The sequence below is a fragment of the Canis lupus genome, chromosome 6 (assembly GCF_011100685.1).
Source record: "Canis lupus familiaris isolate Mischka breed German Shepherd chromosome 6, alternate assembly UU_Cfam_GSD_1.0, whole genome shotgun sequence".
Lineage (NCBI taxonomy): Eukaryota > Metazoa > Chordata > Mammalia > Carnivora > Canidae > Canis > Canis lupus.
Window position 1 is genome coordinate 59,545,658 of NC_049227.1, and position 27,928 is coordinate 59,573,585.

The 27,928-nt window shown below is 39.0% G+C and overlaps 1 protein-coding gene and 1 long non-coding RNA gene across 18 annotated transcripts in view; one reads left to right on the plus strand and one right to left on the minus strand.

The window, feature by feature from the left end:
- The window catches only part of LRRC8B (leucine rich repeat containing 8 VRAC subunit B), a 104,099-nt gene that overhangs the window by 34,111 nt on the left and 42,060 nt on the right, over positions 1-27,928 (minus strand). For 15 of the 16 annotated variants that reach the window (XR_005361278.1, XR_005361279.1, XR_005361277.1 and 12 more), the window contains exons 2-4: positions 21,406-21,460; positions 11,576-11,676; positions 8,139-10,303 (exon numbers count right to left, since the gene is read on the minus strand). Coding sequence is in view for 4 of the 16 variants with exons in the window: in XM_038541446.1 (XP_038397374.1) it covers positions 8,139-10,277 (2,139 nt within the window). In the remaining 12 variants the exon portion in view is untranslated. Of the gene's footprint in view, positions 1-8,138; positions 10,304-11,107; positions 11,252-11,575; positions 11,677-21,405; positions 21,461-27,928 lie in introns of all 16 variants that reach the window. The other variant, XM_038541445.1, reaches the window with a different exon arrangement.
- Positions 1-27,928, plus strand: part of LOC111096405 — a 46,219-nt gene that overhangs the window by 15,253 nt on the left and 3,038 nt on the right. For both annotated transcript variants that reach the window (XR_005361290.1, XR_005361289.1), the window contains exons 4-6: positions 6,125-6,175; positions 21,506-21,587; positions 23,043-27,167. This is a non-coding gene — a long non-coding RNA (uncharacterized LOC111096405). The remainder of the gene's footprint in view (positions 1-6,124; positions 6,176-21,505; positions 21,588-23,042; positions 27,168-27,928) is intronic.

Consider the following 27,928-nt stretch of genomic DNA (forward strand, 5'->3'; position numbering starts at 1 on the left):
CACTTCTGATCATTTACAGGAATACGGAGAATAATGATGATAAATGTGAAGGGGATGGAAAAGAAAAAGGAAACCTAAGAATGTCCTGACTTGACCTGGGTACTAATGCCCCCAAGCACCCCTAAACTCTTGTTGTATAAGTGGGTGGGTAAAAGATTTGATTCAGGGCATTCCAACAAGCAATTCTCAAACACAACCTAATTAGTCACCTACTCATTGCCTCTAGGATAAAAAGCAACAACAACAGTATTTTAGGAAAATCGTAATTATTCTTGAGGCTGAGGATCAGAAGTAAATTGTTCTCAAGAGTCCTCATAAAGAGTTACTGTGTAGTGTAATGAGCAATATCCTCAAAAACATTGTGAGTACAGACACAAGGCTATTTCTAAGGGTTTCTTTTCATTCTATGAAAAGAAAAAATTCGACAGAAGCACAGACAAGAAGATATGATCATATAGACGCACACATTTCATTTCCCTCTACATAGGCACTTCTGTGAGTATTTACCCTTCTTCCTGCCCTCTGGCAGTTTCAATTAAATCATGTATCACAGAGAAATAATTTAAAATATGATAAATAGCCTGAAATTAGGTCAACTCCTCCAGCTGCTCAAAGGAGCTGCTCCCCCATGTGGTCGGTCCGTTGCACGTGAATTTCTAAGCGAGCCACAGGGCATCTGTGAAAGTTGATTGGAAAAGACATCCACGGAAGAGCTGAGAGCTAGCATCCTCAACTCTTGTCATGCCACTGAGAGGGGAGTTTGCACCGGGTGGTGCTGGACAGCATGCAGGCCGATCTATAATGCGGCACAGAGGGTATCTTTGCAACTGTGAAATAGTGCAGGCTTCTTGGTTCAGGATGGGGCTTTGTTAGACACAGGGATGAAAGGGGCACTCAAGAGCTCAGCCTGCACCTCTGATGGGCTAACACAGTCCCACTGAGCCAGCTCTCTGCTGGAATTTCCAGGCCATCCAGAACTATTCCTCAAAAAGATAGACATTCTCTATACAAACTAAAAAAATAGTCAAACTGCATTCAGGAGTGCTCATTATATTTGAAATTCCTCTCTCCATAGTCCATACATACACTCGGTATGGCTATCCTTGGAAATAAATCGAATGATCACCATTGCTAAGTATGGCATTCAATAAAGCTCCTCCTTGTACACCAAAATACTAGGTAGGAGCAAAGGAAAAGTACTGACCCTTCTATTTCGTTCCCTTCTTGAATGCAGATACAAACCCATAACTATGTAGATTTCAATATGGAGCTATGGCAGAGAGATAAGAGACAGAAGAAATGTAACCCCTTTCTCATGCAACCTCTTCTGGTCATACGCCTGCAGCTCAGAAGTACGGCCAGTGACGTACAAGTAGAGTAAATAATCCATCCTGTGCAACCCAAGCTCAACCCTGAGAGTGCCTATTAGTGTCTAAGCAATGACTCAGGGAAGCCAGTTGAGAAAAAGAGGGTAGGCTTGGCTCATCTTGATTCAGTAAATGCAGACAGACAGCCTCCTTTCGTGCCAGGCTCCCAGCTAGGTGTTGGGGATAAAGTGCTGATAGACAGATGGGTCTTCGAGAACCATGGTCTAATGCAGGGTTTCTCGACCTTGGCACTGTTGAAATTTTGGGTGAGATCATTCCTTTTGTGGGGGGCCCTGTGTATCGTAGACTGTTTAGCAGCATCCCTGGCCTCTGCCTTCTAGATGCCAGTGCTATGCCTCTTCTCAGCTGTGATAATCAAAAATGTCTCCAGACAAATGTCTCTTGGGGGGCAAAAGTGCCCCCGTTTGAGCGGCACTGGTGCACTGAGAAATACTAAACAATTAAATCAATAATTAGTCTGTCATGGGCGCTGGGAAGGAGGGACAGTAGCAGGGACAGTAGCAGGGACTCTCCATCTCCTTACTTCAGAAAGCCTCCAGATGCCCAGCAAGGACCTTGCTTAATTGGACTCCTTTCCAACTGGGTGAAAACCCTGAAGCCCTTGCCATCACTCTCCTGTCTATCAACACTACCATGTGTTCACCAATCTTCTTTCAAATTTCCAAAGTTGGGATTTTAGCAACTTCTCGGCCCCCTAAGACAGGAGAGGGGTTTCATGAGGCAAGGGGAGCAAGCCCCCAGGGTCCCTCAGCTGTGCTGCTGTCATGAAAGTGAGTCAAGGGCTGTGCTCAGCAGTTCTACTTCCTGAGTGCCAAGTGTCCATCTCAGGGACTTTCTTTCAGAGTCAGCACCCAGCTGAGGCACAAAACCTTTCTTCACCTGCCTGAATTCAATTATGTTAAAGAAGGCTGGGCAACTGTGGTAGGGACGCAAGACTTTCCTTCAATTCAGCATTTCTATTCTGAAAAATCTACTTAAACCCTTAAAAATAGTTTACCCTGAAGCTGTATTACAAGAACATCAAAAACATTTTGCCCAGGCTGATACATTTAATAAAATTTTAGATAGCATTTATTTATTCTGAATTCATTTAACATGCTCTTTCTTAGACAATCTGATATACACCCCCAAAAAGGAAAAAATGACCCTAATGGCCTACTGATTTATTTTTAAAAAATCAAAAGAAATGTTTGCAGACTATCAAGGGTTGATACACTTCATATGCAGAATGATTTTATAGAATAAATTATAAGTTATACATACAAGCTATCAAACTGAAAAAGAGAGAGAAACTAATGCTACATCCTAGAATTCTCTGACAACAAAATATCTTGAACAAATTGTAGTAAAGCCCCCAGAACATCTAAGGAAGGATGGTCCTCTTCCTATATGTATTGCTGACCTCTGATAATGAAATACTCCCGTTTCCAGAGGCTGAGACCTTGCTTCAGAATCTGTCTCAATGTCAGATTTCCCTTTTTTCCTAGCTGTTGAACACATCATCTCAGTACATGCTAAGCAAATCCATAAAAGCCATTCATTTCAGGAAACAAAAATGAGTATTTCCATTTCTAAGTAGTGATGTCAAAAATAAGCTCCGTCACATAAATGATCTTTAGAAGGAATTTCTACTTCCAGCTAGAAGTCTTTGAGTCAATAAAAGAAACACATTAAATGCACAAATGTAGAAGTTGGAAGACCTAGGTGTAAATTGGAGTGGTTTTTAAGATTTGAGTGAAACTATTAAGTCCTCCCCCTTTCCTATGCCTCTCCATCACATTCGATACCATCATAATTGAATTACACTTTGGTACTGGCATAGAGATGCTTCCTCCTCCTCTCCCGTCTCCCACGTCCATCCACACACACCACTGCTTCCCGCGTAACAGCATTTGCCTCGACGCATCTGAGATGCAGTAGAGGGAGTGCCAGAGTGGGTGTCGGAACACTTGGGTTCCATCCCAGATTCATGCTAGGAAGCTTCAGACTTCAGGCAAATCACTCTGAGCATCAGTGTCAGTATCAGTATGAAGGCAGTTACTAGAGCAGAGGTTGGAAAAGTTTTTCTCTAAATGTGTAGGATAGTAAATATTTTAGGCTTTGTGGGTTAAGAAGTAAAACTGGAAATATTATGTAGGTACTTATACAATTAAGAGAGAAAAAATTTCCTACATTTTTAAATGAGGAAATTCAAAATATAATAATGGTTGAGTATATAATATTTTTTATAATATAGGCTCACAAATGAGAACAATGGAATTTAGTCATGGATCCTGAGATTTGAATTTCATAGAGTTTTCATGTGAGACAGAATGTTATTTAAACATTTTTTTCCTTAATCATTAAAAAATTTAGAAGATCATTCTTAGGTTGGGCAGTATAAAAATTTTAAAAACATTCTTAGCTCAGGCCCTGGGTGGGATCAGGCTGCAGTTTGCTGACTTGATTGCCCGTGGTGTTCCTTTCAGATGTAAATCTTTAGATCTTGGTTTGAATTTATAGTCCTACTTCAAGATCATAACTGATTAAACTTTTTAAAGGGGTTTTATTTCTTGATTGTAATCTCCCAACCCTTCTAAATGGGTTACAATTAGAGCGTCCTTTGAAGGTACCTGTTCATGTTAAGTATCACTTTCAAGCTCAAGTCTGACCCCAGCTACTGTCCAGTGAACTCAAATCTGAACTTGACTGGCAGTCTTCAAGGCATTCTCCATTCCGACCCACCTTCTAAATGCTCTCATCTCTTATTACATCTGGGTATGCTTGTTGCAATCCTCTGCACATGATCTCTATCCTTCTACATTTCCAAAACCCCCAGAGTCTTAGGAACACTCCTCTCAAGAGTTACTATAAAAAAAAAGAACATTTTGGGTGCCTGGCTGGCTCAGTCAGTAGAGCATATGACTCCTGATCTTGGGGTTGTACGTTTGGGCCCCACATTGGGTGTAGAGATTACTTAAAAATATAATCTTTTAAAAAAAAAAAAAAGAACAGCTTGCTCAAATCTATTTGGCAAACATTGCATATCATATCCCCCTCTTGGAGAAGCACAATGCATATTCAAATACTAAAGGCTCTAAGGAATCCTGCAGCAAAAACTATGATAAAAATAAATGTTTAGGGGGGGCACCTGGGTGGCTCAGTGGTTGAGCATCTGCCTTTGGCTCAGGTGGTGATCCCGGGGTCCTGGGATCAAATACTGCATCAGGCTCCCCACAGGGAGCCTGCTTCTCCCTCTGCCTATGTCTCTGCCTCTCTCTGTCATGAATAAATAAATAATCTTTAAAAAATGTTAAAAAATAAATGTTTAGTGTTTTGTGTGATAACAACTATTACTACCCTGTGGAAGAAACTCTAGAGTGCCCTCTCTGTGAATGTCTGTCATTTGGGGGATGCCCACTATCTTCAATGTTTGGAGAATTTCCTACCTTATCTTGGTGGTGGGACTCTTGGTGGGAAGCAGAGTCCACTTCCCATTGGAGGAACTGACAACATCAGATTCCAGGCTTCCCAGATCCCCTTACAGCTTGAATGTAGGGTGGGTGTTCATAAGCTCTGCCAATCAGGTGCTCAGACTTGGACTTTAAATTGGGGCTAGTGTCATAAAGCAGCAGAAACCATGAAGAACTTATTTTATAGGAGGGCAAGGGCTGCAGTAGCAGGAGTATCCAATTTTCAGGGGAAGCACTTGCCCCTGATGGTCAGTGGCAGGATACCCTCACCATTTTGTTTTTTGCGCTATGACTTTCACCTTTTGGTTATCTAACTTTACATTTGTTTTCTAAGCTTGATTCTGCAGGCTTTTCCGTGATAATGAGACACAACATCCTGTCAATGAATGTCTCTTCTCCTTAACCACAGAGAGCGTTCATTGCATCCATCCATGAACCTAGTATACTGCCCAACTCTTTAGAAGAGTATTTTAAAAGCTCTCCTTTCAAACTGGAGGGTATTATGCTGAGTGAAATAAGTCAATCGGAGAAGGACAAACATATGATCTCATTCATTTGGGGAATATAAAAAATAGTGAAAGGGAATAAAGGGGAAAGGAGAAAAAATGAGTGGGAAGTATCAGAAAGGGAGACAGAACATGAAAGACTCCTAACTCTGGGTAACGAACTAGGGGTGGTGGAAGGGGAGGTGGGCAGGGGGTGGGGGTGACTGGGTGACAGGCACTGAGGTGGGCACTTGACAGGATGAGCACTGGGTGTTATTCTATATGTTGGCAAACTGAACACCAATAAAAAACAAATTTATAAAAAAAATATAAAATAATAAAAAAATAAAAGCTCTCCTCTTTCAGGAACCCTTACCATGTTTTATTCAAAATGGATGAATCAACTCACATTTTTGAGTATATGCATATCTAAATATTTACACATCCAATTTCATGTTTTATTTTCTAATTAAAAAAATATTTTGGTCTATCTCATAGAATCTTAAGAATCTCAAAGTTAGAAGGAACCCTGAAACTGAAACTTGAATCCTTGATTCCCTTTAACAACACTTCTACCAAGTGGTTGACAATCTATATCTGGACAGTTTAATTAATAAGAAATCACTTCCCCCTTCTCAAAGATTTAATTTTGGGGCAGCTTTTTGGGAAATATGGGAAATCTTTCCCTTGCTTGTCCTCGTTCTAAGATTCATGGTTACCTGCAAGAAGATTAAGTCTTCCAAATATTTAAAGACCAACTATTCTTTTTTCTTCCTTTCCCAATACTTCCCATCTTTAGGTTAACTATTCCACCGGAGAACTTTTCATCTCTCTGGCTGCTGTCTTCTGAGTGAGTTCCACTTTCTCCATATCCTGATTAAATAAGTCTCCACAGTTCTGAGGAGAGTGTTCTTCACCCATTCAAAGGTCCTTGTTATGGCTCTGGGATGCTTGGCAACTGCTGGTTATCAGACTTCTGAGACAACTCAGGCTAAGATATCATTCTACTTTGGCCATAAACTGCCTTCAGAAGAGGACTTTTCATGTGTGCCAAGTATCCTCCCTTACTCAAGATAAACTGTGTCTGATACTTACACCTAGTTTTTCTTTTAGACACAGTCAAGATGTCAATAAGCTTAGTGTCAAAAGTACAAATGGTCTTAAGGTTTTATTAAATCAAACCAGAAAAACACATTAACTTATTAATTAACATACATTTAAATAATTCATGGCCAGCTAATTATTTAATCAGCTGCAACTTTCAAAAATTCATATAGTAAAAAAAAAAAAAAAAAAAAAATTCATATAGTGACATAACCAAATAATAACTTAGTGGAACCAATGCCTTTCAATATAATTCTTTATACTTTTTATTACTGACTTAACAATGGGAAAATATAACCTAAATATTAGTATTAATCAACTGCATAAATAAACAACACTAATGAAAAATCTCTAGACCTATAGTTTTCAAAGTATGGTCATCACAGCACCAGCATAATTTTTACCTGGGATTTTTTAGAACTGCTAACTCTTGGATCCTACACCAGACTGACTAAATCGAAGACCCTGGGAGTGGGGTCCAGCAATCTGTGCTTTAACAACCCCTTTGGGTAATTCTTATGAACGCTGCTAATCTAACTCAACCCTCAAGGAGTTTTACAGCCTCATAATTCTTTAAAACCCAAAGATTTCGCATTTATCTTAGAATGGGTTCTAGCCTTTTAATATGTGAGTCAGGTCTTAGGGTTCAAAAAATCAGCACGAATTTTGCTCTCATTCCCCAACTTTCTGGTGTTTTCCCAACAATTCATGGTTTTTGAAAATAATGTCTGGTGATTAATATGTTCATTAGCCAACACCATGTTCATAGTCACATTTAGAATGAAATTTGAATTACAAAAAGTCTAGGAGATAATACATTTTGGGGGGCAGGGTAGAAGAAAACAGCCTTCATTTTCTACTACAGAAAGATCACTTCCATTTTTTGGCAGACTTGATTTCTGAAAGATTTTTTTTCTTCTTCTCATATGGACATTACCATCACTCTCTTGTCCTTTTGGCTAGCTTGATATTTTTTTTTTCTTTTCCCTCCTGCTTCACATTTTAACCTAGGAAACTACTCATTTGTTTTTTTTTTCTTGTTTCAGTGAAGTCAAGTTTTCCTTAACTTGGCTTTACTGTTGCAAATTATGGTTCATTTTTAAAGTATGGATGCTGGAAAAAGCTTCTAAGAAGCCCTAGTGTTGCATTATAGAACCAGGCCTTTCATTTTGAATCGTCTTTCTAGACATGCATGTAGATTTCAAGTCTCTTTTACTGCATCACAAAAAAGATTTATGAATAATTCATGATCCCAGTATTTTTAACAAAAAGTTCTTCTCCTATGACAGATTTGGAAAGCTAAAAACTTTTATGAAGCTTTCTAACTACTTAAGATCTTTCCAAAATGAAAAGTAAGCTCTGTTATAACTAATTAGTCTAAAATACTTCAATTGCGATGTTTATGTAAAAAAAAATGGGGAAAGAGAATAAAGAGAACATTCATTGAGCAATTATTATGTGCCAGGAACTATGCCCGGCGCTTATATTTTTCTCATAAAATCTCCATGACAGCTTGTAAGTCAGATTAAAAACTGATGCTCGGTATTTTGGTAATTTCCTCACAGTCACATATCTAGTAAGTGGGAGTCAGGCCAGGCCCAGATGATGCTTAGTTTGCCCCTAAGTCCATTTTCTTTACCCACTTTATACACTGCAACAGCAGATGCTCAGAAGACTGGCTAAACAAAGGGAGGAATGGATTTACTTACATTGTTGTTGGTCACAGCAAAGTACTGCAAATTACTCAGATACTGGATTTCTTCTGGAATGAAGGTCAGGTGGTTATAGCTTAGATCCAAATAATGTAGTTTGGTGCATAGGAAAAGCTGCAGGGGCAGATTCTCAATATTATTATGGTTCAAAGAGAGCTGCTCTAGATTAGATAGTGCCCCAATCTGGGCAGGAATATAAGCAATGTTATTATGCCACAGCTTTAAGCAGGAAAGATTCTGGAGATGCTGAAAGCTAATGATCTCTTCCACAGTTTTAAGGTTATTCTCTTTTAGGTCTAACTCATGCAAATTGTTGAGGCTGAAAATAGAGTGTGGGATGCGTTCCAGGTCACAGCTGATCAGCTCGAGGCTCTTCAGATTGACCATCTTTTTCAAGTTGTTCAACACAACCAGCTTGCTTCCCTCGTTATCGAGGGCCAGCTTCTGCAGAGAAGGCAGGAGGTCTGTAATGACCTGTGGGATCCGGGAGAGGCTGCTCTTCAGGTAGAGGGTCCGCAGGTTTTTCAAGTCCTGGAAGCCCTCCAGCTGCATGGTACTCAGCTGTTCCGGAAGAACACAGCCTGACAGATAAAGTTCCTTGAGATTCTTCAGGTGAAATACCCAGCGTGGGATCTTCCCCATTTCGGTGAATTTCAGGCGAAGGATTTTTAGGTTCTCCTCCAGGAAGCCCAGCGCTGGATGGTCCACCACCAGGGACGAGTGGTACACGTGAAGCTCCCTGAGGTTGACCAGCTGCGAGACCGCAGAGGGCAGCTTGACCTCAGGGATCAGCTCCAGGCTCAGCACTTCGATTTCTGTCAGCTCAAAGACGTTGTCCGGAAGACCGTTTAGCATAAAAAGATGCAGCTCTATCTTGTCCTGTGAGTTTTTCACAAGCTTACTCTTCAGCTTCTCAACTGTCCATTCGTTGTTGAGGTTGATCTGTTTCAGCTTGTTCTCGCTGACCTCCGACAGGAATATGGAGAAGCGTTTGGAATAAAGAGGATCGTACTGATCGGCCAGATGGAGGATGAAGGCGAAGTCGTTCTTCACGTCGGGGATATCGCTATAGTTGCTTTTCTCTCTCAACGCCTCAAAGGAATATTGCTTCAGAGAACTCCTCAGCATCCACCATAAGCTGTAGGAGGAGGTGAGACCATAGAGTATAACCAAAATGACATAAAAGGAAGCCAGGACCTTAAATATTTCTGCCAAGGAGTAGACACACTGGTAGCGCTTGTAGCCTGTGAAAGCTTGCACATCAACCGAACAGTCGATTTCAAGACTGATGTAGGTTAGAAAATACGGAACATAAGTTATGATGAGGACGAACAAAATGACTTTCACTATGATCTGCTTCAGATACACTCTATAAATGATGTCCTTCTGCTCCACGTGCAGGCGGAACCTTTTCACTTTTTCAAAGATGGCTTTGGCCTGTTCACCCTCCTTCTTGTCCAGGACGCTAGAAGTTGGGCTTTCTATGCCAGCTGACTCCAAGCCAGGCTGTGGGTAGGGCAATGACTGCTTGTTGGAATCGACGTCGGCTGAGCACCCTGAGGACGACAGCAGAACCTTGGACTTGGAGAATGTCAGGGGCCTCACTGATTGCTCGGCCACCGTTTCGGACAGGGCCCGGGTGGTCCACGGGGAATCGAAGCACTTGTGAAGGATGGCCACAAAATGCTCGAGCCGAGAACTGGTACTGGGATAGTGTAGCCAGAAGTTGCTACAGGCTGCAAAGATGAGCGTGTGCAAGAGCACCAGGTAGGGGAAAAACTTGGCGAACCAATGGAGCTGTTTCTCATAACAGACGGCGTCAATGTAGGAGTACTGCTGTCGGTGGAGGTCGTTCTGGATTCTGAGGGGGAGCGGAAGCGGTGTCCCGGGATCAGAGGACATGTTTGCGCTGGCTCTCAGGATGTCCCAAGGCACGGCACAGTGATTGTCATATTCCACCTTACATGGAAGACAGCACAGAACCCTGCTCTGTGTGAGCTGGAGAGCTCCGGCCAGCACAGCCACCAGCAGCATGATCAGGGTAATGTAATACCAGAAGACGTCCCACCATGGTTTTAGGATGTGATAAGATGACTGGGCGTCTGCTAAACATTTCAGCTCTGTTAGTGTAATCATGACTTTCCCTTATAGGAGTACAGAAACTGGAAGAGGAAAATAAAAGAAAAGCCATTGATGCAAGTATCCAAAATAAGCATTTAACTCTAATGGCTTGTACGTCCCGAGTGGGATTTAGCTCAGGGACAAAACCTGGCAGAGGCAGAGCCAATTGGATGATAGAAACATCTGGTTTCATTTGAAAACTTCAGCCATCCCAGCTGTGCATTATAAAGTACTTCAGCTGAGAGACCATTTGGTGGTAGCCAGACTGGATCTATAAAGGTGTTTGGGGCAGATTGTGAAGCAACTATCTAGTTTCCTCCTAGATCTTGACTATCCTCTGCCAAGCTATTAAAAACTAGAAGCCATGTTTTCTTCAATCAACATTACGAAAACTTATCCTTATGCTACTTATTTCTTAGGGCCACATTTTATACCTTGCAAATGGTCTGAATAAGTGCTTTTCCACACCCCACCCCACGTCTGGGTGCATCAGTTATAGCTCCAGAGTTGTGTTGCAACTACTATCGGGAGCGACTCTTGAGCAAGCACTGTTTTGTAGAATTATTCTTTAGGATTATAGGGATCTATCAGTTCTATGTTCGAAACCAACTGTGAGTTAATGCATTATCTCCTTTCCCCCCAAGCTCTTGCTTTATAACTTAAGTTCACGTCCAACTCAGAGTATTTAAAAGTTGACAAAACAACAGCAGTGGCTTAAAAAGGGATAGCGAAGAAAAACCCAATTAGAACATTGCTCTATGGGGACTGTCTCATGATTACTGTTTTGATGGCAAAGTACTAATAGGATAAATTATTGAGGGTATACTCTATTAAATTATTTTTACCTTCAAAAAACAAGAGGTAGATTTTGCATTTTTTCATATTAAAAAGTATCCAGACAGTGCTCCTTACAGCAATGATTTATGTAATGTTCAACCTTACATAAATCAATTGTTTAAAAGACTGCTAATGAGTAAAACCCAGACCACCTAGAAGACAAACAAAAGGGAATATTTGGATCTAATAACATATCTGTTAAGAAAGAAGAAAGAAAATCACAATAGTATCGTGTTTTAATGGATAAAGAGAATGAACTCAGATCATCTCTAAGGCTCTGCTACCTTACAGCTTATGGCTGTATTTGTCCTCTTAAAGGTCCTGAGATTAAAGACATACAACTGAAATTGCAGAAGAATGTAAACACAAATGGCCCCAACCATGACAAGGGTATTTGACAGAGAGCGAATATTTATTCAACACAGAACACAAGTCAACATTGACCAAAATCATGTACTTTAAATATTTATACTCACTGGATGAAAAAAATGAATCCAATAAGTTGACTGTGCTTCAATCGGGAGGCCGACACCTTTTGAAATTTCTTAGACACACCATCTCTGTGTTTGTCTTCATTCTGTGAGAAAGCATAGATATCTTATAATAGCTGTGGTATTTTAAACAAAAATGGAGATACTGTCTCCAGAGACCCTCTTCCCATCATAAGACATGATACGGCAAATAGATTTTCATAGATCAGTTTACTTTTCACACTGGAGGACATTTTGGCAAAGCTATATATACAAGACCCCACCCATATATGAGATCATACTCAGCCCCTGAACTCCCTTAAATTACAGAGAAGTTCTACAGAAACTTTGATGTTAATATATTTTAAAATGCCATATTTACAACACTTAGATGAACACTTAACTTTTCCAAGCAGCCTACATATGTTAATTTTTCTCATTCAGTCCTCATACACAGTTGGTCTTATTTGCATTTATCAGATGGCCTGTCAAATCATGTAATTTCTGCATCCTAATTTAAAACCACACATCTCTCTAAAGAAGATTTAGTGCTCTTCAAATTCAGCCTGATTTCATTAGAAATAGTCACAAGTTAATAACTTAAAGACACAGCTCAGAAATATGGCTGTAATTCTCTGAAATTATGATATTACTAAATGTAGCTTCCCTTTATATTAGCTTTTTTTTAACCTAGTAGGTTAATAGAAGCCATTCTTAGCATCTACTTCAAGCAATCACTTGTAATAATTTAAACTGCATATATATTGATCAGTTTGAAACAAGGGAACATTCTAAAACATACAAAAAAACTTTAACTTGGCATGGAAATTGTGTTTTTTAGTGCCTATGGCACCTCTGAAAGGTTGCTGGGAATGTTGATATATTTGCCCTGAAGATACAATCTTTTTTTGGTTTATTAAGTACTTGAAATCCAGCTCAATGTACTAACCCCAAATTGTATTTAAGATGGTTTTAGTAATACTCTTGTGACCTTGTCATTTTCAAAGATCATAAAGTTGGGCATGTCTGAAATTTACTTTGGATTTACCAATCCATGTGCAAAAAAGCCTGCTTAATAACTACTATCCAGTATCAAATTATTTTGCAGGCCAGAAAGCACAGTTAGTATGTATGACAATCTAGCCGTGTACTAATCCATACTTACTTAGCACTGCTAGAGTAGGAGTTTCTCATTCACAGTTCGCTTTTAAAAGGCTTATACCATATGATACACAACTGCATTTATGTGCAGCAAGTATGATAAAGATATTTAAGGTGTGAAACATTTTACATATTCTTCCATTGTATTGCATCTATAATGTACCAGGAAAGAATTTATTGCATAATTCCAGAATGCTGCTCAGCCATCCTAATATTTCTTGTAAAATACAGTTTCTTTTAAACATTGCAAACACATTTTCTACTTTAAACACATTATTTCTATCAAAGAAGAGAGTCACAAACCTTCAACTACAGTAATATTTTAAAACACAAATTTTCATATAATATGAGAAACTATTATAACTAATATGCTAAGAGAACCACAGCTAATGACAGGTTTACCATATTTATACTAACTGATGACTTATAAAGAACTTTTCCTGTTTACCTTTTTAAGAATTATAAACTTTCCATCTAATCACCTAATTCAGATTTCCATTGAGGAATTCCTTGCCAATAAGAGAACATACAAAAATATACTATTTATAATCTAATATCTGATTTCCTACTTTCAAAGTACTTCAATTTACATTAATTTGTTTCATATAATAAACCATTAGGCAAATATTTTTATTCTACACATTTTAAAATATGGAAAATAAAGCAGGCCCAAAGGAGCTATCCTGTCTAAGGTGACAAAACTGTCAAGAAATAGCTGCACGTAGAACCTAGGTCCTCAGATTCAAATCTCAAACCTTGTATATGGCTGACCACGCTGTCTCATTAAATCCAACTAACTATGCCTCTCAGTTCTTTTAAAGGCTAAAGAAAAAGCTGAGTATTTATCTCTTTTCCCTAACTGCAATGGAATACATATTTTGTCCCCCCCCCCCCTTTAAAAGATTTTATTTATTCATGAGACACAGAGAGAGAGAGAGGCAGAGACACAGGCAGAGGGAGAAGCAGGCTCCATGCAGGGAGCCCAACGAAGGACTCCATCCGGGTCTCTAGGATCATGCCCTGGGCTGCAGGCAGCGCTAAACTGCTGAGCCACCGGGGCTCCCCTATTTTGTCCCCCTTAAAATACATATGTTGAAATCCTAACTCCCAATGTGAGAATGTTAGGAAGTAGAGCCTCAGATCATGAAGGTGGAGCTCTCATGAATGGGATTAGTACCCTTATAAAAGGGATTCCAGAGGGCTCTCTTGCCCCTTCCATCATGTGAAGATACAGCAAGAAGGTGGCTGTCTATAAACTAGGAAGTGAGCTCTCATTTAGAATCTGCCCATGCCTTGATCTTGAACTTCTCAGCCTCCAGGAACTGTGAGAAATAAATGTCTGCTATTTAAGTCACCAAGGCTGTGGCAGTTTGTTAAAGCAGCCTGAACAGACTTAAGACATCAACTTACCCCAACAACTGCATTGTAACTGGGTTCTATTTTAATCTTTTGAAAAACAAGGATGCAAATATACAATCTTCTACAATGTCCCCTGTAATATATTATATAGTCTACTTTCGCAGCTAAACTTTTTCTACCAAACATTTTCCACTGAACTAAGACATAAATATATAGCATCCGGATTTAATGATGTATGAAGAATCTTAAGCATTCCTACATAAAAAATGATGTTAATTTTTCTAATTGAAGTGTTTAACTCAAGAGCTAGAGCATAGCTATCCTTTGTCATTACAATATTTAATACTGTTTATGTATCCAGGAAATTTTTTCCAGACCATATTTTTGCAAGCAACGAGAATTCAATCTAAATCAGATCTCTATTTCTAATATACAAATCCACTAAATCAGTTCAAAGAAACAACGTTAAGAGTAAAGGATTTTATGGTCCTAATCCCATTCCTTCAGCTTTTAAACCTCATTAAAAAATCATAAAAGCTTTTGAAAGCACATGAATTCATTTGACAATCTCACCCCAAAGCCTCTAGGATTGAAACAAGAACACTCAAGTTAGGCATCTTTACTTCCCACTAGTCCCTATTTTACTTTGAAAGCATTTCCAAAATAACCAGTGAAAAAATAAACAAATGATGGTCAGATGGTATTTAGAGTCATTCTATGCAGAGAACTGGACACTACTTCAAAGATGTCTATCTCTGACCCCAGGCAGGGATATAACCAAACAATTCAAAATGGGGTTTCTCTATGCTTTCACTCCAAATTGATTTAGAAATTGCCTTATATCCCTTCAAAATGTTTAGTACTACTCATCAAAAGATATTTTCCTGGGTCTAACATATACCCAAATGAAGTTTAAATTCACCTCTTTAAGTTCTCTCTCTGGGAAATAGTGTCAGTACCCTTGATTAATTTGCTCATTTTCTTCAGACTAAATAACCCCTCGAGCCATTCTTCAGAGATCTGATGATAATCATTCAGCATTTCTCAAGGACTTAAATGATCACTAGCAAGACACTTGGTATGCCAGTTTATGTCCTTTACCAGTTATTTCAGATCTTATCAATAGAGCGAATTTCAAATACTAAACACCCTTCCCAAATTTAGTTGCAGTCTTGAGACTTCCTAGAAGGGAGCTAAGATTTATACAATGAAGTGTTTCTCTAACTTTAATGTCCATAAAAATCACTGGAGAGCTTACTATATAATAATATATACTCAGCATATTCTCAAGTGTTTGGTCCCACTCTCTGAGTTTATGATTCATTAGGTCTGAAGTAGGCCCTAAGAATGTGCATTTCTGCTTTAAACTATTTTTAAAAAGATTTTATTTATTTATTCATGACAGACCTAAAGAGAGAGGCAGACATAGGCAGAGGGAGGGGCAGGCTCCCCACAGGAAGCCTGATATGGGACTCGATCCCAGGACCCTGGGATCACGACCTGAACCAAAGGCAGATGTTCAACCACTGAGCCACCCAGGTGGCCAAGAATGCATTTCTAACAAACATCTAGTTAATGTTGATGCTGCTGATGCAGAGACCATTTTTTAAAATCTAAGACAGTGGTTCTTAAGTTTGGCTTCACATTAGAATAACCTGGAGCACTTTAAAAAAAAAAAAAAAAACTCAAATCCAAGCCCTACTCCTACAATTGATCAAGCAACTCAACTGATGTAGCTGAGACCAGTACTTTTTTTGTTTTCTCCTAATCTCCTGAGGAGGAGAAAGCTTACAAGATAGATTGGCAATAAAATATGTGGGGGAAGTGCTGACCTTTGAAATCTTCCTGGAAGTTTCAGTAGGTGTCTAGAGTGCTGCCTCTCCCCGAAGACTACCGGGGTAACAGTGACCAGCAGCTCTGTGACCCCTTAAGAGACCTAAGACCCATGGGCGCGAGGCAGTAGAACAGGGGGTCACTGAACTATAGAGATTTGCAGAGTGGACTTGAGGAAGAATCAGAGACAATGAGCCCAGTTGAAAGGCTACTTCAATAGTGTAGGCTGAAGTGATGGAGGAAAATTTTGCAGTAGGTTTGAAAAAAAAAAACAATGAATAAAATAGTGACTGTAAATGAAAATTCAACACCTCTTAGCAATAGCCCATAGAAGGGTCAACTGAGAAGCAGGGGTCAAATGGATTCAGATTTTGAGTCTATAGTATTGCAGTATCTTCCACAGTTTCTAGCACGGGGTCTACAATATTTGTACAGTAAATAATTGAGCATATCAGAGAGCAGAAAAAAAATAAATTGAGGTTAGGCAGAGTGTATCTAAGGTAATAAGGCTTTCCTGGGAGAGGCTAGCCCTCAGTCACATGTAGATGGGAAGGATTTTGGCGAACTATTCAGCATATTCTCAATATTAATGGTTTAAAAAAAACAATACGGTTTTGTTTCTCATGATTCTGTGGGTGGTTCTTTTGCTTCATGGTATTGGCTGGCACAAAAGCGGCTGGAAGGTCCAGAATGTACTCATTCATCAGGCTGGTAGTTGGAGCTGACTGCTGGCTAGCACTTCTACTGTAACTTCTCATGGCTATTTGACTGTCCCCATGTAACATGGCTGGGTTCTAAGATGATGCATTCCAAGCACAAAGGTGAAAACTACAGGTCTTTCATTGCACAGGCCCTCAAAGCTACATAGGGTCATGTCCCCCACATTTTATCAGTCAAAGGCGTCATACAGCCAGCTCAGATTTCAGAGGATGGGAAACGTGACTTCTCAATGGGAGGAGTGGTAAAAGATGTACATCCATGCTTAACTTACCTGGGTCTCCTTGCCCCAAAATGATTTATAGTCCTATATGCAACACACACTCACCTTCTTCCAACCCCCTAAAAATCTCATCTGACTACGGCATCAAGCTCAGGCTTGAAGTCTAGAATCTTGTCATCTAAATTAGGTCTAGGAGGCTGTGGGGACAGCATTCTTAAAGTCCTTAGACTTTATCTAGCTGAGAAGATCCAGGAGGCACAGCCTTATATCTTTTTGAAGGCATGATACAGGGTCTTACAGCTATGCTCTGGGTTTTATTTGTACTGTGAGATTAAGTTTTATTGACAGTAATAGGATCTGATCTTTCAACCTGAGGGCATTTCTTACTTTGAGTACCTTTTGCTGGGTGGAAAAACTGGGAATGAGGAACAGTTTTATTTACAATCCTAGACAATTCTGGATGGAAATATATCCTCTAAAGTCTACTTAAAACCTGAATAGTCTCTTCTTTGATTCATCTCTCTCTTGTAATACTTTGGTCATGTGTGGTTAAAAAAAAAAAAAAAAGTCAATTGGCACTTCCAATATATTTTTTTTAAGTAGGCTCATGCTCAGCATGGAGCCCAACATAGGGCTTGAACTCATGACCCGGAGATCAAGACCTGAGCTGAGATCAAGAGTCGGACGTTTAACCAACTGAACCACCCAGGTGCCTGGGCACTTCTAATATTCTGTTGGAAAATGTCCTAAGCTAGACACACAAATACATTAGATTCATTTTCTGTCTTCCATGTTACTAGAGGTGTCAGTCTTGTCAATTTTTCTGTCAGTATGAACAGGGGTACAATTTCACATCCCCCAATAGCAATGTCCTCACTGCTCTTTCCAGCCATCACTAATAGTTGTTTTACTTCCCTTCAAATCTTCACTGTGCCCCCCGGTCTCAAATCCAATGCTAGATGTTTTGTTAGGCCAGCACCTCACTTCTGGGTATCAATTGTTGTTTCAGTTCTTTATTGCTATGCCAAAAAACATTCCAAAACTTAGTGGCTAAAACAACCATTTATCATTTCTCATGATTCTGTGGAATGGTGAGGCAGTTGTTCTGTTTCAACATGGTGTTGGCTGGAATGCGGAGAAGGCTGGAAGGTCTGAAATGCCTCGGTCATAGGACTGGCACTTGGGCTGTCTGCTGGTCCTGCAGCTCAGTTTAAGCTAACAACCAGGGGCCTTGCCACTCTTCCACGTGGCTGTTTAGGCTTTCCCGGGGGCAAGGTGGCTAAGTTCTATGGAACACTGCCAAGTACACAATAGCAGAAGTGACACATCTCCTTAAAATCCAACCTTCAAAATTACTCCACACCGCTTTTGCCAGACTGGAGGGTTCAAAAAAGGTAACCAGACCAGTCCAGATGTTTAAAGGGAAGGGAAACAAACTGGAAAAATCACACAGTATTTCCAGCCATCTTTAATTCACCACAGAAACTCAAGAACATTGAAGTAGCAGATACTGCTGTAGAAATGAAGTAGTTCTTTGTGAGAAAGAATTGAGTGACTGAAGAACAGACTCTCTCCCCTGGATAATGTATCACATGAAGAAGGACTCGTAGAGGAAAGGGGGAGAGAGAGGCAGGGTCAGTGAGATAAAGGAGAAGCACAGTGTTTCTGGAACACAGAAATCAGTTTCAAGGAAACAGTCTGACATCATGGTCAACAACACAGAGACACCAGAGGAAAAAAGTGATGTGTAGCTACAATTCAGCAGTTTCTTACCCAAAGCTGCACGGTGGTAATGGGTTTCCAAAAACAATCATAAATAATATTCTAAACATTAGGAAAATTAATCATCCGAAGCCCCAGAAGACAGTTACTGAATATGACAATTAACACCAGGGGAATAACTCTAGAAATACTAATTAAATCAGAGTTGTTCTGAACTTTAAAAAAAAATGCTTTACTTTTCTTTGTTTCTGACAGTTATGGAACACATGATTTATTTAATGCAGATGATAATTGTCTTTGTAGGAAAAGGCCTCTCAGTTTTTTTATGCATTTTGTAAGCTATCAAATTATCTAGAATACATTTAAAATGAAAGAAGGTACAGTCACATTATAATATTAACACTAACACAGAAGCCACTAGTGGCTACATGATTCTTAGACTAGGTAAACAGAAGGCAACCTCAAACCCTTCTCCAACATCTCTGTTTTTTACAAAAACGTTTTCTTGACTCCCCTTCCCACCACCCACAGTAAGCCCATCATCAAGTAGAGCCAGACTCTGTTCCTATATAGTCTCTTGTGAACCTACATGCTCTCCGGTCGAACGTCTGGCTGATAGCAGAGATCATCATTCCATTTGCTTCTCCTACTTCTTCCATAGGTGACCTACCTTTCACAAGAGCAGAATCATATGGGCTATTTAATTCAGGAAGAAACCATGGAGATTAGAGTCTAACTCTTTACAAGTAAGGAAACTAAAGCGTAGAGGTGTTTAAATTTCTTCTCTAGGGCAAATTTCCTAATTTGAAAAGAACTGGGATGTTGATAGCATTAATTCTGGCCACCTCACCTAATTAATAATAGGTATTATTATTAAGAAGGCCACCTCGCCTTCTTAATAAAATAAACAGGGCTTTGTAACATGAATTTGCAAATGTAGTCCAGAAAATTTCTATGAAACAATTTTTTAACTATAAATCAAAATGAGAAATTTTTTGTTTTAGCTTTGGGACAGACACACCAGTGTACTCTAGAAATACTGAAAATAGGATTAAGCCACTAGCCTTAACCCTTTCTCTAAAGTTAACATTTAAATGCACTCAATTAGGGAGGCGAGGACTACAAAGGCATACCAAGGAATTATGAGGCCTTGTTTCTAGTTTTGTGGGATTTACAATCCCATTGTGGAGAGAAGACTTGCATAGCTGAAAACACCACCATCTCATGCTGTCACCAGTGCTAAATGGGTGGGATGATGGCTAAACCTATTAACTACTACATTTGATTCTATACAAACAAAATACCCACAGAGAATTGGTGGAACATCAGTGAACAGTAGCATTTCTCAAAGAGAGGTCAGGATTTTAGTCTGTAGGATACCTGCTATGTGCCTGGTGGAGCTCTAAGTGTCCAGGAGATACAGATATGCAAGACAGAAAGATCCCTGTTCTAAGGGACCTCACTAAAGAGGAAGGGAAGAGAGACAACCAAATATATAAACACTATAAAATCACAAATGCCACGAAGAATATAGAGCTCCTTTAGTCAGGAAGGTCTCTTTAGATCTGAATAAAGCCAGCCATACAATGATATTGGGAAGCTCATTCCAAGTAGAAGGAGCAAAAAACTTAGAATGGATGCAGATCAGAAGGGAGGCCACTCAGCTGGGATGTTAGGAGCCTGGAGAAGGCGGAAGAGTGAGAGGGCCTGCAGCCAAAACACAGAGTTTGGATAATAAATAGTCCAGAAGGGATGGAAAAGCCACTGAATGGGCCATAAGTAGAGATGTAGCTGATCTGACATTAGATTTTCTTTTTTAAGATATTTTTTACAGAGAGGAGGGGAAGGGCAGAGGGAAATGGAGAGAGAAGCTTAATCAGACTCCATACAGAGTACAGAGGTCAACACAGGGCATGCAGGCCCACGTAGGGCGTGATCTCATAACCCTCAGATCACGACCTAAGCCAAAACTAAGAGCTTAACTGACTGTGCCACCCAGGCATCCCTGATATTAGCTTTCAAAAATTCATAGTCAACACAATAAATCAGCAGGGATATGTGGATATATTCAAGAAGTCAAAGGATCCATACCTTCATCTATAAAAAGAAGAGTGTTCACAATACACAGAGGATAGACCCAACGTCCTCACCACTGCTTCACCTTGTTTATATATGTTCAGAGCCGGACAGCAGACATACTTTTTGAGACATTTGTCATATTCACAATACTAGCGAGTCATGCTACTTAATAAAGTGTACAAATTAATCATTCATTATGTCAAAGTCAAAAGCTCTGCCACAAAGCTAATTTAAGATTAATCTTCCAAATTATAAAAGATGAATGATATTTGTAGGAAGCAACAGATATAGGGCTTTTGTATTTCTGATTTACGTAATCTGGGAAAGGATGGCCATTGTTTATTTATGGAAACATGGCAAACAAATTCCAGGCATAAAAAACACTATCTTAAACAAAAATCAGAAAAATATAGACATGGAATCATGGAGTCTAAGTCTGTCATAGACATTACATTCCTCAGATCTTTAAGGTTTAGAAAAATGACAAACATCAAACATATGCACACATATACTCTGCAACATACAAGACCAACAAAGGACAAGAAGAGGACATTTTACCAAAATGTATGCAGATTTTTCTATTTATTAACTTGTTTAAAAATATCAAAAGGATTTTATTCAAAACGTCTGTAGGAATAATAATCTCTTTTTTACATACTAAGTATTCAGTATTTGCCCCAAGATACCAATGTAATAATAATTATCTTTACCATGTGTTCACAATTCAGAATGTTAATCTTACCCTATGAATGCTGGTCAACCGGAAACTCTGCAATTAGTTTCTATTTGAAAAATTCCTAAAAAGAAATCATAAACATATTGTTACATTTTATTCATCACAGGATTGCAAGACAAGTTATGCACTTACGTGGTTCTAAGATTTCCAAAATCTGTAACAAATTTATGAAGCATACAACTTAAAAAGTGAGTGCTATTATTCTCTTATCTCTTGTAAAGGTTGTCAATTAACACCCAGGGAGAGACACAAATCACTGTCACATTACACATTTAATGTCATCACCACGGCAATTTATAAGGCATAAAGTATAAACATTAAATTTTTAATTCAGAATGAGATAAGCATTATATCTTAGGCACCCTTATTTTATGAATAATAGAAGAACCCATTGAAAATATCTGTGTTCCATCTAGAAAAAGGGTTGGGAGGCCTGGGGGAAATATCTGGGGTAGTTTCTCTTTCTAGTTTTTTATTGCTGTTTTGTTTTGTTGTTGTTTGCTGGCCTATCTCACACAATTATGCCATTATAAAATTCAATGGCACGATACTTTGCCTCTTATTATTTACCATAGGCTTTCTCAATGTTCTCACAGTTTCTCTAAACAGCATTTTTTATTTTTTTATTTTTTATTTATATTTATTTATTTATTTATTTATTTATTTATTTATTTATTTATTTTTAAAGATTTTATTTATTTATTCATAGACACAGAGAGAGGCAGAAACACAGGCAGAGGAAGAAGCAGGCTCCATGCAGGGAGCCCGACGTGGGACTCGATCCCGGGTCTCCAGGATCACACCCCAGGCTGCAGGCGGCACCAAACCGCTGCGCCACCAGGGCTGACCTAAACAGCATTTTTTAAAATAGATTGTATTTTTAAGCCATCTCCACACCCAACATGGGGCTTGAACTCACAAGCCTGAAATCAAGAGTAGCATGCTCCACTGGCTGAGCCAGCCAGGCACCCCTCTAAACATCATTTTTGATGGAAGCATAATAGTTCGCACATAGATATATCATAGTTTACAAAATTATTTCCCTATTGAATCTTAAAATTTCCCTTATTACTAATAATACTGTAAACATCCCTGTACTCTGTTTATATGATTCCTTTGCATAGATCTCTAAAAGTGAGAGTAATAGGTCAGAGGACATAAATATTTTAAGGTCTCTGATGTATAACAACAAATTGTTTCTCAAGAAGGTTATATTATACTAATTTTTTTTCTATAAACAATGTATGAGTAGCATCCAGATATGGGAATCATCATTAGAAAACAAAAACAAGAGGCACCTGGGTGTCTCAGTCAGTTAAGTGTCCACCTTCCACTCAAGTCATGATCCCAGGGTCCTGGGATTGAGCTCTGCATATGGCTCCTTGCTCAGCAGAGTCTGCTTCCCCCTCTCCCTCTGCTGCTCCCCCTGCTTGTGCTTGCTCTCTCTCTTTTTCTCCCTCTCTCTGTCAAGCAAACAAATAAATCTTAAAAACAAAACAAAACAAACAACCTTTGCTAATTGCATTCCAAATTATCTTATTGTTTATTTTGCATTTCTCTGATGGGGTTGAGTTGAATGCTTTTCAACATGTTTTACTAACAAGTTTCATTCTTCTTTTCTACTTAACATTTACCTACATCAGAGGAATATTCTGCTGAGAAGACAGAAGTGTAATGAAAGCTCCCTCATAATGACAAATTGTCATCTCAGAGTGAAGCCACTGCTGTCAAGTGAAAAAACAACAAAATGTAGCTCAGTTTCTTTATCCAGGCTAAAACCCAAATGACTCAAACTAATTTTCGAAACTAGAGCAAAACCTATTGCCTTTCTTCCTCCCCAACAGCAAACAAAAGTACAAGTTAGAAAAAATGAAATGTGAAAATACTAAATGACAATGCTTGTTAGAATAGAATAAATAGTCCATGTGAGGCAGGAAAAACCAGGACTCAACCATCAGGGTAACGCAGACGGGACGCAGGGGCTACCACAGGCTGCAGCGTCAGTGGGTTCTCCAATTGCCATGCTAACAAGTGTTACAAAACTGGCATTACCTACCCCCTCAAAAACATTTTCTCTCCCCACTGGTGGTACAAAAGACATGTTCATTTTCACTTAAAAAGTCAATTCCAAGAGAATCTTAAAAAATCTGGAAGATTTGGAGATGACAAATATAACACTTAGAATTCCCTTTCTCAAAGAAGAGTTCCCTTCAAAAGGTTTCCCAGTGAGGGACATACAAGGGAATATTTCCAAGTGACTGTGGATTAAAGAACAATAGGAGACAATCAACTACGATAGAAAAACAAGAGGCCCCACTGCCTTTTACTTTGAAAATTGAGAAGTCTGGATGCTCTTATTTCCTTCTGGTCAGTAGAGATAGGGGAGATTGAAAAAAATGAACTCCTTTGTAGTTAAGCAAGGAACTGCTCTAAAACTCTGGAGTCTGAGAATGGCTTTACATTTGCATGAATTTGTGTTTTAGTGATGGTTTAAATAAAATCTTGCCCTTTAAGCCGTAGCAAGAAGTCAAGAATTTCTTCTGAGTAACTTGATCTCATTTTGTAAGTCAGATATGGCAAGAATCACTGCAATATCACACTTACTCATCCTGCCTTGAGCAATTCCATAAGTTTAAGGCTTTAGGTTATATAAAATTAAAGTAGCCTATTTCATCAGTTTGAAAAGTTCAAACTAAGAATACCAGATGTACTTAAAAGAGGGACATTTCATTTCCCCATCTGTCCCACCCTGCCATCACTTCCATGAATCACCTCCATGAGCCACCTTGACCTCCCCAGCCTGAATTCACTGCTCCTCCATCTGTGTTCCTATAACATTAACAGTTCTCTCACACTGTTTTGTAGTATATAATAAGCTATTGCCTCAAGTTCCTTGAGCGCTGAGGCAGCATCTTATTTATCTACATTTCTGGGATCTTTCCAGGGCTAGATTAAAAGCCTGGATGTTACGGCAATTTCCATGTACATAGTCATGAATGGGGTGCTGAAAACATCTCTGGAAACTTAACTAGATTAAACAAAAATAGTATCCATCAGAACTCTTCTCGGGAGAGAAATATAGAGAATATGGTTGGAAGGAAAAAGAAGGGGTCTGATGTTTTTCTTCTGGTCAGTTGAGATCCTCAAAATGGGCATAAGGAGAATATGAGGGATTCTTTGGCTACCTCCTTCCCTCTAACATAAGGCTTGGCTTTTCCTCCTAAAAATGTTGTAAACAAATATTTAAAGAATAATAATCTGAAGTGGCATCAAATCATCAGCCTGCCCAGGGTAACAAATTATTAGCCTATCTCTTGTACCCCCATATCTCAATCCTGCCCCTATACCTACCATGAATATTTAGTAAATGATTACTGAGTGAACAAATAATACCAAATCAGATTTTACCACCCAGTTAGGAACCAAGGGTACAGAGGAAGAGTCCCAGCTCTCTGAATGATCTATGAACATAATTGGTACACACACACACACACACACACACACAGTGGGTCTGGAAAGGTGGGAAAACAAAGCAGAGGGGACAGAAACTCTGGCATTTCCATCATCCGGTGACAGGCCCAGAGATTCAGAAGCAGAGGCTGGGCCTTCACCCTTCAGGGAGAATGGAGAAAAACTCATACTCTTCAACTTAGCCATCAAATATGACATCTCGCAAATCTGAACGAGAACTGCTGTCAAATTTAGCATGCCTGGCTGCAATCTAATGACAGTGAGTCACTTTGAATCAGTGATGGATCACTGGATAAATGCCACAGCATTCCTATATGACCTTAATATCTTATCAAATTATGATTTCACCATTGTTTTCTACAAGTTAAAAGTACAATGAGATGGGAATAATGCCAAGACCCGGGGAACTATCAAGGTTTCACCCCAACGAGGATGGTGTGTGTCATGCTGATCTGCGAGCCCTTTCCCTCTTCCCCTTCCCCCAAGACCTTGGGCTCTGGGAAGGTAAGGACATTTCTTGTCTACTCAGGGTCTGCCAGACACAAGGTGCCCTGTAAGTACTGTAATTCCACAATTCTCGGGAGCTATGATCAAGCTGAAAATATTACATGTCTCTGGATGGTTTCAGTCTCCTGAAATCAATAACTTCTGTCAGTGCTCAGCTGTAAAGAATGCTATATCCAGTAGAACATATTCTTAACCCAATGACAAAGATCAAATTGTCATGCACTCAAAATCAGCCTAGTATTTAGGTCGAGTTAACTCCTGACCCTAAAATGTAAAGGTTTAATGTTCACCAAGTATTAAATGACTGCTAAACACAAAAGATGTTTAAAATGAAAGCTGCTACCCCCACTCTACCCCCCAAACAAGTAGTTGTTCCATACTCCATGCTTCTTCAACATTTAGGGAGTCCTGATAGATCTATTATACTGCCACTAAACTGCATCACAAAGAGTGGGTTAGATGCCCTCCTGTCTGTCACTTTGAGCTCTTAGAAGAATACAGGGTACTGGACAGGACCTAACACATGAGACTTTCTTAGTAATAACTGCTAAATTAAAAAGGTAGTCAGGTAGGTGAGGTAGGCATTATGATCTCAGCTCTACAGGTGAGAAAGTTGAGGAATGGAGAAATTAAGAAACTTGCTCAAGCTCACAAAGCGAACCCCAAATTCACACCATCCAGCACTATGAGCCATCTGCTGCACCGCCTCTCCAGTGAACTATATAAAAAGGAGTTTTATATAGAAAGTGGCAGCTCTCTTTTTAAAAAATCTACAAGCTATCTTTTAGAGGAACCAAAAGACACAGTCTAAAAGCTAGATTTATAGAGGTTTTCCAGCTCGTACTCAGTATTCCATCTCGTGAAACAGAATCAACAAATGCTCCCTGCCTCCTGCCTGTCTCTATTATATAATTAAGATTGACACATTAGATAACTAGAGCAAGAGTGCATCCTGCAGGCACAGCCTCTTACAGAGAAACATTCTCCCACCGATATAATAACAAGAGGAATAACTGAAGTTTAATCTATATTTAAATGATATTTTACAAGGCTTTTCTTCTTGGCTTTCCTATTAAAATGTGGCTAAAACAAATTAATACCATATTCCCTACATAGGACATTCTTTCTGAATAACTTAATAAAGAAGTGTCACATGCCTTCAGCAGGTTAGCTACTTTCAATATGTGAGTTACGTTGATAGGCCTAGTTCTTATCATAAAACTCTTATGAATGTTTGAGAAACCTGGAAGGGAGCACAGCAGGATGGTTAAGGTCTGATGGAATTCTAACTTTGTCATTTACCACCTGCTTGATCTCAGATAAGCTAAGTATCAATTTTTTCATCTATAAAACAGAGACAATAGAGTTATTTTAGGAATTAAATGAGATAACTATAAATCAAATGTTTAGCACAGCAGCAGGTACCCAGCAAGCATTCAAAATTGGTAATTTATTAACAGAGTAGCAGTTTTATCTAAAATTAATCCTTTAAAGGTTGGCTTTAAAGTATCCTGTAAGAGAAACCAGAATGGATGTCAGGGGGTTTGGTTTTCCACCAAAATGAGTGATTTCTATGCCAGATTTTACAATATATCACATGACTCCAGTTACTAGAAAGTGTTGTGAAATATAATCATAGCTTATCTCAATTATTTAGCATATGGCCCAGAGGGAAGACAGTGTTGTGAGGCCAAAACAATACACGCTGATGCAAAAATGAGTTACCCCAGGCAAGTGACCCCTACTTCCCGGTGGAGTGCCTGTTTTCCCAGTCAAGCATCATGGTTCAGGTAAGTCAGATATAGCCAATGTCACCCAAGCAAAGCCCATGTTTTACAATTCATAGTTGCACAACAGTGTGCATGAACTTAACGTCACACAACTGTACACTTAAAAATGATTAAGATGTACATTTTAAGTTATATATATTTTATCACAAAAAAACCTATAATCATGTAAAACAAAAACTGTTCTGACTGCTTTAAAATGAACATAAGTGGATTACACAAATTAAATATACAGTGGGCCTCAATGTACTAGAAGGCATACTGACATATAAAAAATGTTTACTGTGTCAAATTTACTTAATCCATAATTCTTAGATTATAATAAATACCATTTAATTATCAATTTTGTTACCTTGAATTAAAAGGATTTGGCTGAAAATAAATAAATAAATAAAAAAGGATTTGGCTGCATGAGAGAATATGACCCTACTAATTTCTCCAGAAAAAAGCATAGATTTTCTTTTATACTAGAGAAATAAGCTATATATGAAGCTAACATATTCAAAAATCTTCTAGTGACCATCTAGGTAAGCACACATATGAGATCTTTTTTTTCTCCATAAAATAACCATGGAAGCATCCACATGTTTGTAAAAATCACCAATAACTTTATATTGGTTGAAAAGTATTTGAGCCTCTTATTAATCTTCTTTTATTAAGAGGTCAATCTAACAGAAGGCAGCAAGGGAGGCCTGGGGAGAGGGACAGATGGGGAGAGTAGAGGGAGGTTGGTGATAATGTGGAGAGATTGTGTGTTGGGAAGT